This window comes from Oncorhynchus masou, chromosome 24 (assembly GCF_036934945.1).
Source record: "Oncorhynchus masou masou isolate Uvic2021 chromosome 24, UVic_Omas_1.1, whole genome shotgun sequence".
Lineage (NCBI taxonomy): Eukaryota > Metazoa > Chordata > Actinopteri > Salmoniformes > Salmonidae > Oncorhynchus > Oncorhynchus masou.
The window spans coordinates 43,657,530-43,670,687 of NC_088235.1; the positions used below are offsets into that span (position 1 = coordinate 43,657,530).

Genomic DNA, 13,158 nt, shown 5'->3' on the forward strand with positions numbered 1-13,158 from the left:
ATTAATACACTTCGATATATTTGATGTTACACTTCTTATCCTCAAACTATCCCTCTGTTTTCTTCTCTTTTGCATCTCGTTCTACCAGGAAGTAGAGGTCAGTTTCTTTTTAATCTATATTCTACTCTTCCCTTTTTCTTTTGTCTGATGTCTTTAAAAAAATACTTGTAACTCATTTTCATTGTGTCTCTGTCTCTCTCTTTATTGCAATTTCCTCACTCTCCCGCCCGCCCTAGACACTTTCTCTCTCTCTCTCTCTCTCTCTCTCTCTCTCTCTCTCTCTCTCTCTCTCCTTCAATTTATCCATTTTAATGAGGATGGTTACTGTTGTAATGAAAGGAAAAATCACTCCACAACTATCTTTTGGCATTTTTTTCATTAGTCCGCTGTTGATACAGTCTTAACATGTTTTGCATGTCAGCAACGACATTTTCAAGATTTAGGACTTTCAAAAAGCAAATTGTCATTTGCCGCATCATCATGATGATGCAAATGGCTTCATATGATGCAAAACGCATCACTATGATGATGTGGCAAATAATAATTCGCTTTTTGAAAGTCCTGTATCTTGAAAACGTCATTGCTGACATGCAAAACATTTGGGACTATATCAACAGTGGACTAATGGAAAAAATACCAAAAGATAGTTGTGGAGTGATTTTTCCTTTAAGTATAAAAAGTAAGGATTACAATTCAAAGCCCGCTTCCCCCTGAAGCCATATATTCCACAGCCATTGGATGCATACCAAATGCATCCAGACTTCATTCCCTATATTTTGCACTACTTTTGACTTTACACCAGAGCCCCATGGGATAAGTAGTGCGTTATATAGGGAATAGAGTGCCATTTGGGACACACAGTGTGTGCAAGACTATTCTGGTGAATTACTACAGGCTGCCATGCTGCTCCTTAAATCCCCATGCAGACTCATAGGGCTCTGGTCAAAAATAGTGCACTATATACCGAATAGGGTGCCATTTGGGAAGCAACCATTGACTCACTCACTCAGTTAATCATGATGCTTATTTTACTGTGGGTTAACTTGGAACTCTCTGTCTCTGCAGGATGACTATGTGCGGACCTTGGATGAGAATCAGGGAGGCTCTAATGAAAGTATGTTTCAGCTAAGTTCTTTCAAGTACCCTTTTATCTATTACAGTGCCTTCAGAAAATATTCACACCCAAAGTTTGTTGTGTTACAGCCTCAATTTAAATGGATTACATTTCGATTGTGTGTTCCTGGCCTACACACAATACGCCATAATGTCAAAGTGGAATTATTTTTGGGGAAATGTTACAAATTAATTAAAAATTAAAAGCTGAAATGTTTTGAGTCAATAAGTATTCAACCCCTTTGTTATGGCAAGCCTAAATAAGTTCAGGAGTAAAGATTTGTTTAACAAGTCACATAATACTGTCATGACGTTGGCCTCTTTGGGTATAGCAACCCCATCCCCCTCTCCCTGCCTCCCACTTGCCTCCTTCAACTAGGCTGCTGTGGTCAGAGGTCGTAAATTCCTGAGAAGACCCTGCCACATGGCCACATAGTAGAGAGAATAAATGATCATAGAACACTAGGGAATTTCTTCCACCTCACAGAACTTGAGTTACGAACAAATTTCATGTTCCGGAGAAAGTATAAAAGATCGGTGAAGAATCCAGCAACGACCTGGTCCGTTTGTTACAACTTGGGGAAGCTCATGGCAGATGGTGTGGCCACATTACCATAACGCTGTTTTTATAATAGCAGATAACCAACAATTTACGACGTGTGCAATAATAGTGCTTAACATGATTTTTGAATGACTACCTCATCTCTGTAGCCCACACATACAATTATCTGTACACCGATTCAACCACAAAGACCAGGGAGGTTTTCCAATGGCTCACCTATTGGTAGATGGGTAAAAATATAAAAGCAGACATTGAATATCCCTTTGAGCATCGTGGTTACTAATTCAAATCAAAGTTTATTTGTCATGCGCGCCGAATACAACAGTCACATTTTTATTTTACCTTTTTTTAACTAGGCAAGTCAGTTAAGAACAAATTCTTATTTTCAATGATGGCCTAGGAACAGTAGGTTAACTGCCTGTTCAGGGGCAGAACAACAGATTTGTACCTTGTCAGCTCAGGGATTTGAACTTGCAACCTTCCAGTTACTAGCCCAACGCTCTAACCACTAACCAAATGCTTACTTACAGACTCTAACCAATAGTGCGAAAAAGGTGTGTGTGTGTGTGTGTGTGTGTGTGTGTGTGTGTGCGTGTGCGTGTGTGCGTGTGCGTGTGTGCGTGCGTGCGTGCGTGCGTGTGTGTGTGTGTGTGTGTGTGTGTGTAAGTAAAGAAATAAAACAACAGTAAAAATACATTTGAAAATAAGAGTAGCAAGGCTATATACAGACACCGGTTAGTCAGGCTTATTGAGGTAGTATGTACATGTAGATATGGTTAAAGTGACTATGCATATATGATGAACAGAGAGTAGCAGTAGCGTAAAAAGAGGGGTTGGCGGGTGTTGGGACACAATGCAGATAGCCCGGTCAGCCAATGTGCGGGAGCACTGGTTGGTCGGACCTATTGAGGTAGAATGTTCCTGTGCATGAATGTAAAGTTAAAGTGACTATGCATATAAGATAAACAGAGAGTTGCAGCAGCGTAAAAGAGGGGTGGGGGGGGGGACACACAATGCAAATAGTCCGGGTAACTATTTATTTACCTTTTCAGGAGTCTTATGGCTTGGGTGTAAAAACTGTTGAGAAGCCATTTTGTCCTAGACTTGGCACTCCGGCACCGCTTGCCATGCGGTAGTAGAGTCTATGACTGGGGTGGCTGGGGTCTTTGACAATTTTTAGGGCCTTCCTCTGACACCGCCTGGTCTAGAGGTCCTGGATGGCAGGCAGCTTTGCCCCAGTGATGTACTGGGCCGTACGCACTACCCTCTGAAGTGCCTTGCTGTCGTAGGCCTAGCAATTGCCGTACCATGCAGTGATGCAACCAGTCACGATGCTCTCGATGTTGCAGCTGTAGAACCTTTTGAGGATCTCAGGACCCATGCCAAATCTTTTTAGTTTCCTGAGTGGGAATAGGCTTTGTCGTGCCCTCTTCAAGACTGTCTTGGTGTGTTTGGGCCATTCTAGTTTGTTGTTGATGTGGACACCAAGGAATTTGAAGCTCTCAACCTGCTCCACTACAGCCCCGTCGATGAGAATGGGGGCATGCTCGGTCCTCCTTTTCCTATTGTCCACAATCATCTCCTAAGTCTTGGTTACGTTGAGGGATAGGTTGTTAGTCTGGCTCCACCGGGCCAGGTCTCTGATCTCCTCCCTATAGGCTGTCTCGTCGTCTGCAAACTTAATGATGGTGTTGGAGTCGTGCCTGACCGTGCAGTCGTGGGTGATCAGGGAGCACAGGAGGGGACTGAGCATGCACCCCTGGAGAGCTCCAGCGTTGAGGATCAGCGTGGCACATGTGTTGCTACCAACCCTCACCACCTGGGGGCGGCCCGTCATGTTGTCCAGGATCCAGTTGCAGAGGGAGGTGTTTAGTTCCAGGTTCCTTAGCTTAGTGATGAGGTTTGAGGGTACTATGGTGTTGAACACTGAGCTGTATTCAATGAATAGCATTCTCACGTAGGTGTTCCTTTTCTCCAGGTGCGAAAGGGCAGTGTGGAGTGCAATAGAGATGGCATCATCTGTGGATCTGTTTGGGCGGTATGCAAATTGGAGTGGGTCTAGGGTGGTGTATCAATACACCCAGTCACTACAAAAATGCAGGCTTCCTTCCTAACTCAGTTGCCGGAGAAGAAGAAAACCGCTCAGGGATTTCACCGTGAGACCAATGGTGACTTTAAATCAGTTACAGAGTTTGTCTGTGATAGGAGAAAGCTGAAGATGTATCAACAACATTGTAGTTACTCCACAATACTAACCTAAATGACAGTGAAAAGAAGGAAGCCTGTTTGCAATAAGACACTAAAGTAAAACTGCAATAAATGTGGCAAAGAAATTAACTTTATGTCCTGAATACAAAGCGTTATGTTTGGTGCAAATCTAACACAACACATCAATGAGTTCTATTTTCAAGCATGCTGGTGGCTGCATCATGTTATGGCTAGATAGTTACAGTTTTGGACTTAAATCAGCTTGAAAATCTATGGCAAGACTTGAAAATGGTTGTCTAGCAATGATCAACAACCAACTTGACAGAGCTTGAAGAATAGACTTACCTAGAAAGACTCACAGCTGTAATCGCTGTGAATACTTATGTAAATGAGATATTTCTGTATTTAATTTTCAATCAATTTGAAAACATTACAAAAAACATGTTTTCACTTTGTCATTAAGGGGTATTCTGTGTAGATTGGTGAAAAAAAGAAGATATAATCAGTTTTGAAATCAGGCTGTAACACAACATAATGTGAAATAAGTCAAGTGGTATGAATACTTTCTGAAGACACTATATGTTTGTGTGCTGTCCATGTAATTTAGTTAATTTACTATGAACTTTATTTAGGATGCTGCATCGCCCAATCAGTTTTTTTTTCTGAATCAAAAAGGGTCTTCGGTGGTGGGCATGGCAGGGGGGGGCAGCGCAGTTACATTATTGAGAAAATGTTTGAATCCCCCATCTGGGCAGTGTAGAGACATTTTTGCCATGCAGCTGTGAAAGAACTTTGCCGTTTTAAAGCAAATTTCCCATGATTCTACATATTCTGCATATTCTGCCATTTAGCAGTTGTAAAGCTATTTTCCTGAAATCCGATGCATTGTACCATGGCTAATGCTGTGTTCTATTGATCAAACATAATAACATAATTTATACTGGTAAATGCATTTATTTTGTTATTTTCCCTGACTGTCTATCTTTTTATTTTGGTGGTTGTTTGTCCTCAAAGATTATATTACAAAAATATATATATAGGTCCATAATCTTTTCTACATACTTTATATCTATTTTTAGTTGTTTAAGTTAACACTAAAAGCGTTTTTCCACCCCCCCCCCCAATAAATATATATAGTACATTCAGAATGTATTCAGACCACTTGACTTTTTCCACATTTTGTTACGTTGCAGCCTTATTCTAAAATTGATTACATTAGTTTTTCCCTCATCAATCTACACACAATACCCCATAATGAAAAATAAAGAAATTATTTTTAGAAAACTTATTGTACATTTACATAAGCACTCAGACCATTTACTCATTACTTTGTTGAAGCACCTTTGACAGTGATTACAGCCTGAAGTCTTCTTGGGTATGACGCTACAAGCTTGGCACAACTGTATTTGGGGAGTTTCTCCCACTCTTCTCTGCAGATCCTCTCAAGCTGTTTCAGGTTGGATGGGGTGTGTTGCTGTACAGCTATTTTCAGGTCTCTCCAGAGATACTCAATCTGGTTCAAGTCTGTTCTCTCGTTGGGCCACTCAAGGACATTCAGAGACTTGTCCTGAAGCCACTCCTGCATTTTCTTGGCTGTGTGCTTCGGGTCGTTGTCCTGTTAGAAGGTGAACCTTTTCCCCAGTCTGAGATCCCGAGGGCCCTGTAGCAGGTTTCATCAAGGATCTCTCTGTACTTTGGTCCATTCATCTTTCCCTCGACCCTGACTAGTCTCCCAGTCCCTGCCGCTGAAAAACATCCCCACAGCATGATGCTGCCGCCACCATGCTTCACTGTAGGAATGGTGCAAGGTTTCCTTCAGACGAGACGCTTGGCATTCAGGCCAAAGAGTTCAATATTGGTTTCATCAGACCAGAGAATCTTGTTTCTCATGGTCTGAGAGTCATTTAGGTGCCTTTTGGCAAACTCCAAGCCGACTGTCATGTGCCTTTTTACTGCCTTTTTACTGTCAGTGACCATCGGGTTCTTGGTAGAGGTCGAGCGATTATGATTTTTCAACGCCGATACCGATACCGATTTTTGAACACTTATTTTAACTTAATATAATACATCAATAAAATCAATTTTGCCTCAAATAAATAATGAAACATGTTGAATTTGTTTTAAATAATGCAAAAACTGTAACGAACCTCGTCCTCCTCTTCTGAGGAGGAGTAGCTTGAAGGATCGGAGGACCAAAATGCAGCGTGGTAAGTGTCCATAATGTTTATTTTAAAACATAAACTGAACACTACGAAATACAAAACAAATAAACGTGAAATGAACGAAGCAGTCCCGTGTGGCGACAAACACTGACACGGAAGACAGACAAATACCCACAACCCAAAAGTGAAACCCAGGCTACCTAACTATGATTCTCAATCAGGGACAACAATTGACAGCTGCCTCTGATTGAGAACCATACTAGGCCGAACTCAAAAACCAACATAGAAAAACAAACAGACTGCCCACCCGACTCACGCCCTGACCATACTAAAACTGTTACGGTCGTCCTCCTCTTCATCTGAAGAGGAGAGGCGATAAGGATCGGAGGACCAAAATACGGCGTGATATGTGTTCATGTTGAATGTTTTAATTAAAGAAAGAACTGAACACAGAAACACTATACAAAAACCAGTAAACAAAATAACAACCGTGAAGCTAATGCGAGCTGCGCTGAAACAAGCCATCAACATAGACAATTACCCACAAACAAACAGTGCAACCCAGGCTACCTAAGTATGATTCTCAATCAGAGACAACTAATGACACCTGCCTCTGATTGAGAACCATACTCGGCCGAAACATAGAAATCCAAAATCATAGAAAATCAAACAGACTGCCCACCCAACTCACGCCCTGACCATACTAAATAAATACAAAACAAAGGAAATAAAGGTCAGAACGTGACAAAAACAAAGATAAAATAACAGAACTATGGTCAGAACGTGACAAAAACAAAGTGTTGGAGAAGTAAAAGTGCAATATGTGCCATGTAAAAAAGCTGACGTTTGAGTTCCTTGCTCAGAACATGAGAACATATGAAACATGAGACTTCAATATTCCAAGGTAAGAGGTTTTAGGTTGTAGTTAATATAGTATTTATAGGACTATTTCTCTCTATACCATTTGTATTTCATTAACCTTTGACTATTGGATGTTCTTATATGCACTATAGTATTGCCAGTGTAACAGTATAGTTTCCATCCCTCTCCTCGCCCCTACCTGGGCTCGAACCAGGAACCCATTGACAACAGCCACACTCGAAGCAGCGTTACGCATCGCTCCACAAAATCTGTGGCCCTTGCAGAGCAAGGGGAATATCTACTCCAAGTCTCAGAGCGAGTGACGATTGAAACGCTATTAACGCACACCCAGCTAACTAGCTAGCCATTTCACATCGGTTACACCAGCCTTTAGGCTGATAGGCTTGAAGTCATAAACAGCGCTGTGCTTGCGAAGAGCTGCTGGCAAAACGCACTAAAGTGCTGTTTGAATGAATGCTTACGAGCCTACTGCTGCCTACCATCGCTCAGTCAGACTGCTCTATCAAATCATAGACTTAATTATAACATAACAACACACAGAAATACGAGCCGTTGGTCATTAATATGGTAGAATCCGGAAACTATCATTTTGAAAACAAAACGTTTATTATTTCAGTGAAATATGGAACCGTTTGGTATTTTATCTAATGGGTGGCATCCCTAAGTCTAAATATTCTTGTTACATTGCACAACCTTCAATGTTATGTCATAATTACATAACATTTGGGCAAAGTAGTTTGCAATGAGCCAAGATGCCCTAACTGTTGCATATACCCTGAAATGGCACAATTTCACCTGGTTAATATTGCCTGCTAACCTGGATTTTTTAAAGCTAAATAGCTATATATGCATGTTTAAAAATATATACTTTTGTGTATTGATTTTAAGAAAGGCATTAGTGTTTATGGTTAGGTACAGTCGTCCAACGATTTAGCTTTTTTCGCAAATGCGCTTTTGTTAAATCATCCCCCAGTGTTGCATCGATTATATGCAACGCAGGACACGCTAGATAAACTAGTAATATCATCAATCATGTGTAGTTATAACTAGTGATTATGATTGATTGATAGTTTTTTGTAAGATAAGTTTAATGCTAGCTAGCAACTTACCTTGGCTTCTACTGCATTCACGTAACAGGTAGGCTCCTTGTGGAGTGCAATGAGAGGCAGGTGGTTAGAGCGTTGGACTAGTTAACTGTAAGTTTGCAAGATTGGATCCCCCGAGCTGACAAGGTGAAAATCTGTTGTTCTGCTCCTGAACCCACCGTTCCTAGGCCGTCATTGAAAATAAGAATGTGTTCTTAACTTACTTGCCTAGTTAAATAAATCGGCAAAATCGGCTCCCAAAAATACCAATTTCCGATTGTTATGAAAACTTGAAATCGGCCCTAATTAAATCTGCCATTTCGATTAATCGGTCGATCTCTAGTTCTTGGTCACCTCCCTGACCAAGGCCCTTCTCCCCCGATTTCTCAGTTTGGCCGGGCGGCCAGTTCTAGGAAGAGTCTCGGTGGTTCAAACTTCTGCCATTTAAGAATGATGGAGGCCACTGTGCTGTTCTTGGACTTTCAATGCTGCAGACATGTTTTGGTACCTCGACACAATCCTGTCTCGGAGCTCTACGGACAATTCCTTCGACCTCATGGCTTGGTTTTTCTCTGACATGCAATGTCAACTGTGGGACCTTATATAGACAGGTGTGGGCCTTTCTAAATCATGTCCAATTAATTTAATTTACCACAGTTGGACTCCAATCAAGTTGTAGAAACATTTCAAGGATGATCAATGGAAACAGGATGCACCTGAGCTCAATGTCCAGTCTCACAGCAAAGGGTCTGAATACTTATGTAAATAAGGTATTTCTGTTTTTTATTTTTTATACATTTGCAAATATTTCTACAAACCAGTTTTTGCTTTGTCGTAATGAGGTATTGTGTGTCGATCGATGAGTAAAACATTGATTTAATCAATGTTAGAATAAGGCTTTAACGTAAGAAATTGTGGAAGAAGAGAAGTGGTCTGAATACTTTCCAAATTCACTGTATTTACACCTTTTGGACTTATGCGACCCCAAACAGTGCTTAAGTGGCCTGACAAAGGATTTAAATGGCAGAAAGAAATCCTGTCAACCACTCTTGAGAGCTGGCTAAATCAGTGTAGGCTAACTAGCTAACCATCTGAGAGACCGGTCCGCAACATCACAATGACCAGTGCTGGGCAAGAAACTGGGGGTTGAAGATCACTGTGTTTATCAGACACGACACGGTACATAGGAATGAGAATCGATGCACCATGACGCGCTCAAGCCCAGGTTGAATAAAAGGGAGCAAAAAGGTGCTCAACTGAGGAACGAAACGCTGCTCTGGTGTATTAGACACAACAGGGTGAATGTTTGTTTACAATCCCATTTGTTTTCTCGGGTCAGATGTTGTCCACACGTGTAGTGGCCTCTCAGTGAAAAGTTCAAGTGATGTTAGAGATGTAAACTCACTGTAGCAGCAGCCGTCTGACTGTCTCCCTCTCTCTGTGGAGGTTCTGAGCTCTGCTGTCGACCACCTACCAATCAACATTGAGTACCCTGTGTTTTCTTTACTCCTCTGTCTTTAATTCAGCCACAGGCAGATAAAGTCATGACATCCAGGTTGCATCCCAAATAACACCCTATTCCCTATATGGTGCACTACTAGTACGCTATATAGGGAATAGGTTTCCATTTGGAACATAGACTGAAATTATGTCCATGACCATTGTCTTGATTTGCAGCTCAAATAACGTAGTGGGAATGAAATGGCTGAGTCCATTAGTACTGCTATATCTCTCCGAGTTTAATTAGTGGGTAATTATGACTTCCTGTAGAGGGCTGGAGAGAGAGGGAGAGGAGGGAAAGTGGAGGAGGTAGAGGGGGAGAGAGAGATTGTCTTGCTGGAGTCCATTTTGTGTCTGTTGTATTTTATTATAATCAATAATTGAAATATCAAACGATGCTGTAGAAATTGTTGGAGCTCTCATCTTAATAATCTATTGATAGTCTTTCCTCTAAGACTGGCTTAATGAGGCAATGGAGAGAAGGATAGGGGGAGAGAGAGAGAGAGAGAGAGAGGGAGGTAGAGAGAGAGAGGGGAAGAGAGATTGAGATACAGAAAGAGTTAGAGAAATGGAGAGGGGGAGAGATTTTGTCCCTCAGACATCTCTAGAGTCAGTGTGATGTCTCACTGTAGAGCCAGGCTGATCAGACACCATTTCAGGCCTCGTTAGTCTAAACCCAGAGAGGATAGACAACCAATCCCACTCAATACTGTCACACACAATGGCTATGTTTACACAGATTTTTCTTCCGTAGACCTATCCTATCTTTTTTACTGACTGTCCACGCGGAGTTTTACATTTGACCTATTACAGATTTGCTCACTCAAAAGATGTAATATCTGAAAAAGTATACAGATGCTATGCTCATTTCTTGTCACTGTTCCTTTAAATGTTGAGGGGGTTGTCTTGGTAACGGTAGGTTATGTGCAAAAAAATATATACTTCATAGCAAAAAAATCTGATCTGAGAATCCAGACAGAAGTTGCATGTGGAGGATCAGGTTTGTATCCGGATTTAAATCCACATATAGAGGTGCTATAAATTGTAAGTAAAAAGATCAGATTCCGTGTGTTGTTTTGCTGTTTACACATTAGGGAAAAGATCCGATAGGTATCAGATATGCAAGTAATTGGAAAAATAATTGGGCTGACTGTGTAAACACAGCCATATGAATGTAGTATAAATCGCAAGTCAAAAGATCATGGAATAATTGTTATTTAGTAGACTCAATAGACACAACTAGTGTAGAGAATGCAACACTGTCACAAAAGCAGGAAGGCACTGCCAGGTCACAAATAACATAGTCTACATATAGGCCTTGAATATCAATGACCTTGAATCAATTTCCTCAAATCAGTGACGGTGAAACAGTTATGTTCTCTAAGGAGGTAGGGAAACTAGCTGACTCTGCAGCCCTCAGGTCTTTAGTTTAATACCCCTGCTCCAGGGACTGTAGGGTATCGATATGTTAGCAGTTTAATACCCCTGCTCCAGGGACTGTAGGGTATCGATATGTTAGCAGTTTAATACCCCTGCTACAGAGACTGTAGGGTATCGATATGTTAGCAGTTTAATACCCCTGCTACAGAGACTGTAGGGTATCGATATGTTAGCAGTTTAATACCCCTGCTCCAGGGACTGAAGGGTATCGATATGTTAGCAGTTTAATACCCCTGCTCCAGGGACTGTAGGGTATCGATATGTTAGCAGTTTAATACCCCTGCTCCAGGGACTGTAGGGTATCGATATGTTAGCAGTTTAATACCCCTGCTCCAGGGACTGTAGGGTATCGATATGTTAGCAGTTTAATACCCCTGCTCCAGGGACTGTAGGGTATCGATATGTTAGCAGTTTAATACCCCTGCTCCAGGGACTGTAGGGTATCGATATGTTAGCAGTTTAATACCCCTGCTCCAGGGACTGTAGGGTATCGATATGTTAGCAGTTTAATACCCCTGCTCCAGGGACTGTAGGGTATCGATATGTTAGCAGTTTAATACCCCTGCTCCAGGGACTGTAGGGTATCGATATGTTAGCAGTTTAATACCCCTGCTCCAGGGACTGTAGGGTATCGATATTTTAGCAGTTTAATACCCCTGCTACAGAGACTGTAGGGTATCAATATGTTAACAGTTTAATACCCCTGCTACAGAGACTGTAGGGTATCGATATGTTAGCAGTTTAATACCCCTGCTACAGAGACTGTAGGGTATCGATATGTTAGCAGTTTAATACCCCTGCTACAGGGACTGTAGGGTATTGATATGTTAGCAGTTTAATACCCCTGCTACAGAGACTGTAGGGTATCAATATGTTAGCAGTTTAATACCCCTGCTACAGGGACTGTAGGGTATCAATATGTTAGCAGTTTAATACCCCTGCTACAGAGACTGTAGGGTATCAATATGTTAACAGTTTAATACCCCTGCTACAGAGACTGTAGGGTATCGATATGTTAGCAGTTTAATACCCCTGCTACAGAGACTGTAGGGTATCAATATGTTAACAGTTTAATACCCCTGCTACAGAGACTGTAGGGTATCGATATGTTAGCAGTTTAATACCCCTGCTACAGAGACTGTAGGGTATCAATATGTTAACAGTTTAATACCCCTGCTACACCCCTGCTACAGAGACTGTAGGGTATCAATATGTTAACAGTTTAATACCCCTGCTACAGAGACTGTAGGGTATCGATATGTTAGCAGTTTAATACCCCTGCTACAGGGACTGTAGGGTATCGATATGGTAGCAGTTTAATACCCCTGCTACAGAGACTGTAGGGTATCAATATGTTAACAGTTTAATACCCCTGCTACAGAGACTGTAGGGTATCGATATGTTAGCAGTTTAATACCCCTGCTACAGGGACTGTAGGGTATCAATATGTTAGCAGTTTAATACCCCTGCTACAGAGACTGTAGGGTATCAATATGTTAACAGTATAATACCCCTGCTCCAGGGACTGTAGGGTATCAATATGTTAGCAGTTTAATACCCCTGCTACAGGGACTGTAGGGTATCAATATGTTAGCAGTTTAATACCCCTGCTACAGGGACTGTAGGGTATCAATATGTTAGCAGTTTAATACCCCTGCTACAGGGACTGTAGGGTATCGATATGTTAGCAGTTTAATACCCCTGCTACAGGGACTGTAGGGTATCGATATGTTAGCAGTTTAATACCCCTGCTACAGAGACTGTAGGGTATCAATATGTTAGCAATATGTTTCTTCCTAGGTTTTGGCTTTTCTAGGGAGTTTTTCCTAGCCACCGTGCTTCTACACCTGCATTGCTTGCTGTTTGGGGTTTTAGGCTGGGTTTCTGTACAGCACTTTGAGATATCAGCTGATGTACGAAGGGCTATATAAATAAATTTGATTTTGATTTGATTAATACCCCTGCTACAGGGACTGTAGGGTATCGATATGTTAGCAGTTTAATACCCCTGCTACAGGGACTGTAGGGTATCAATATGTTAGCAGTTTAATACCCCTGCTACAGGGACTGTAGGGTATCAATATGTTAACAGTTTAATACTCCTGCTACAGAGACTGTAGGGTATCGATATGTTAGCAGTTTAATACCCCTGCTACAGGGACTGTAGGGTATCAATATGTTAGCAGCTTAATACCCCTGCTACAGG

At 41.5% G+C, this 13,158-nt stretch overlaps 1 protein-coding gene across 1 annotated transcript in view; it reads left to right on the top strand.

Moving 5' to 3' along the window:
* LOC135512226 (testican-2-like) overlaps positions 1-13,158 on the top strand; it is a 77,168-nt gene that overhangs the window by 35,179 nt on the left and 28,831 nt on the right. The window contains exon 2 of the mRNA XM_064934016.1: positions 1,066-1,114. Within this exon, the coding sequence (XP_064790088.1) occupies positions 1,066-1,114 (49 nt within the window). The remainder of the gene's footprint in view (positions 1-1,065; positions 1,115-13,158) is intronic.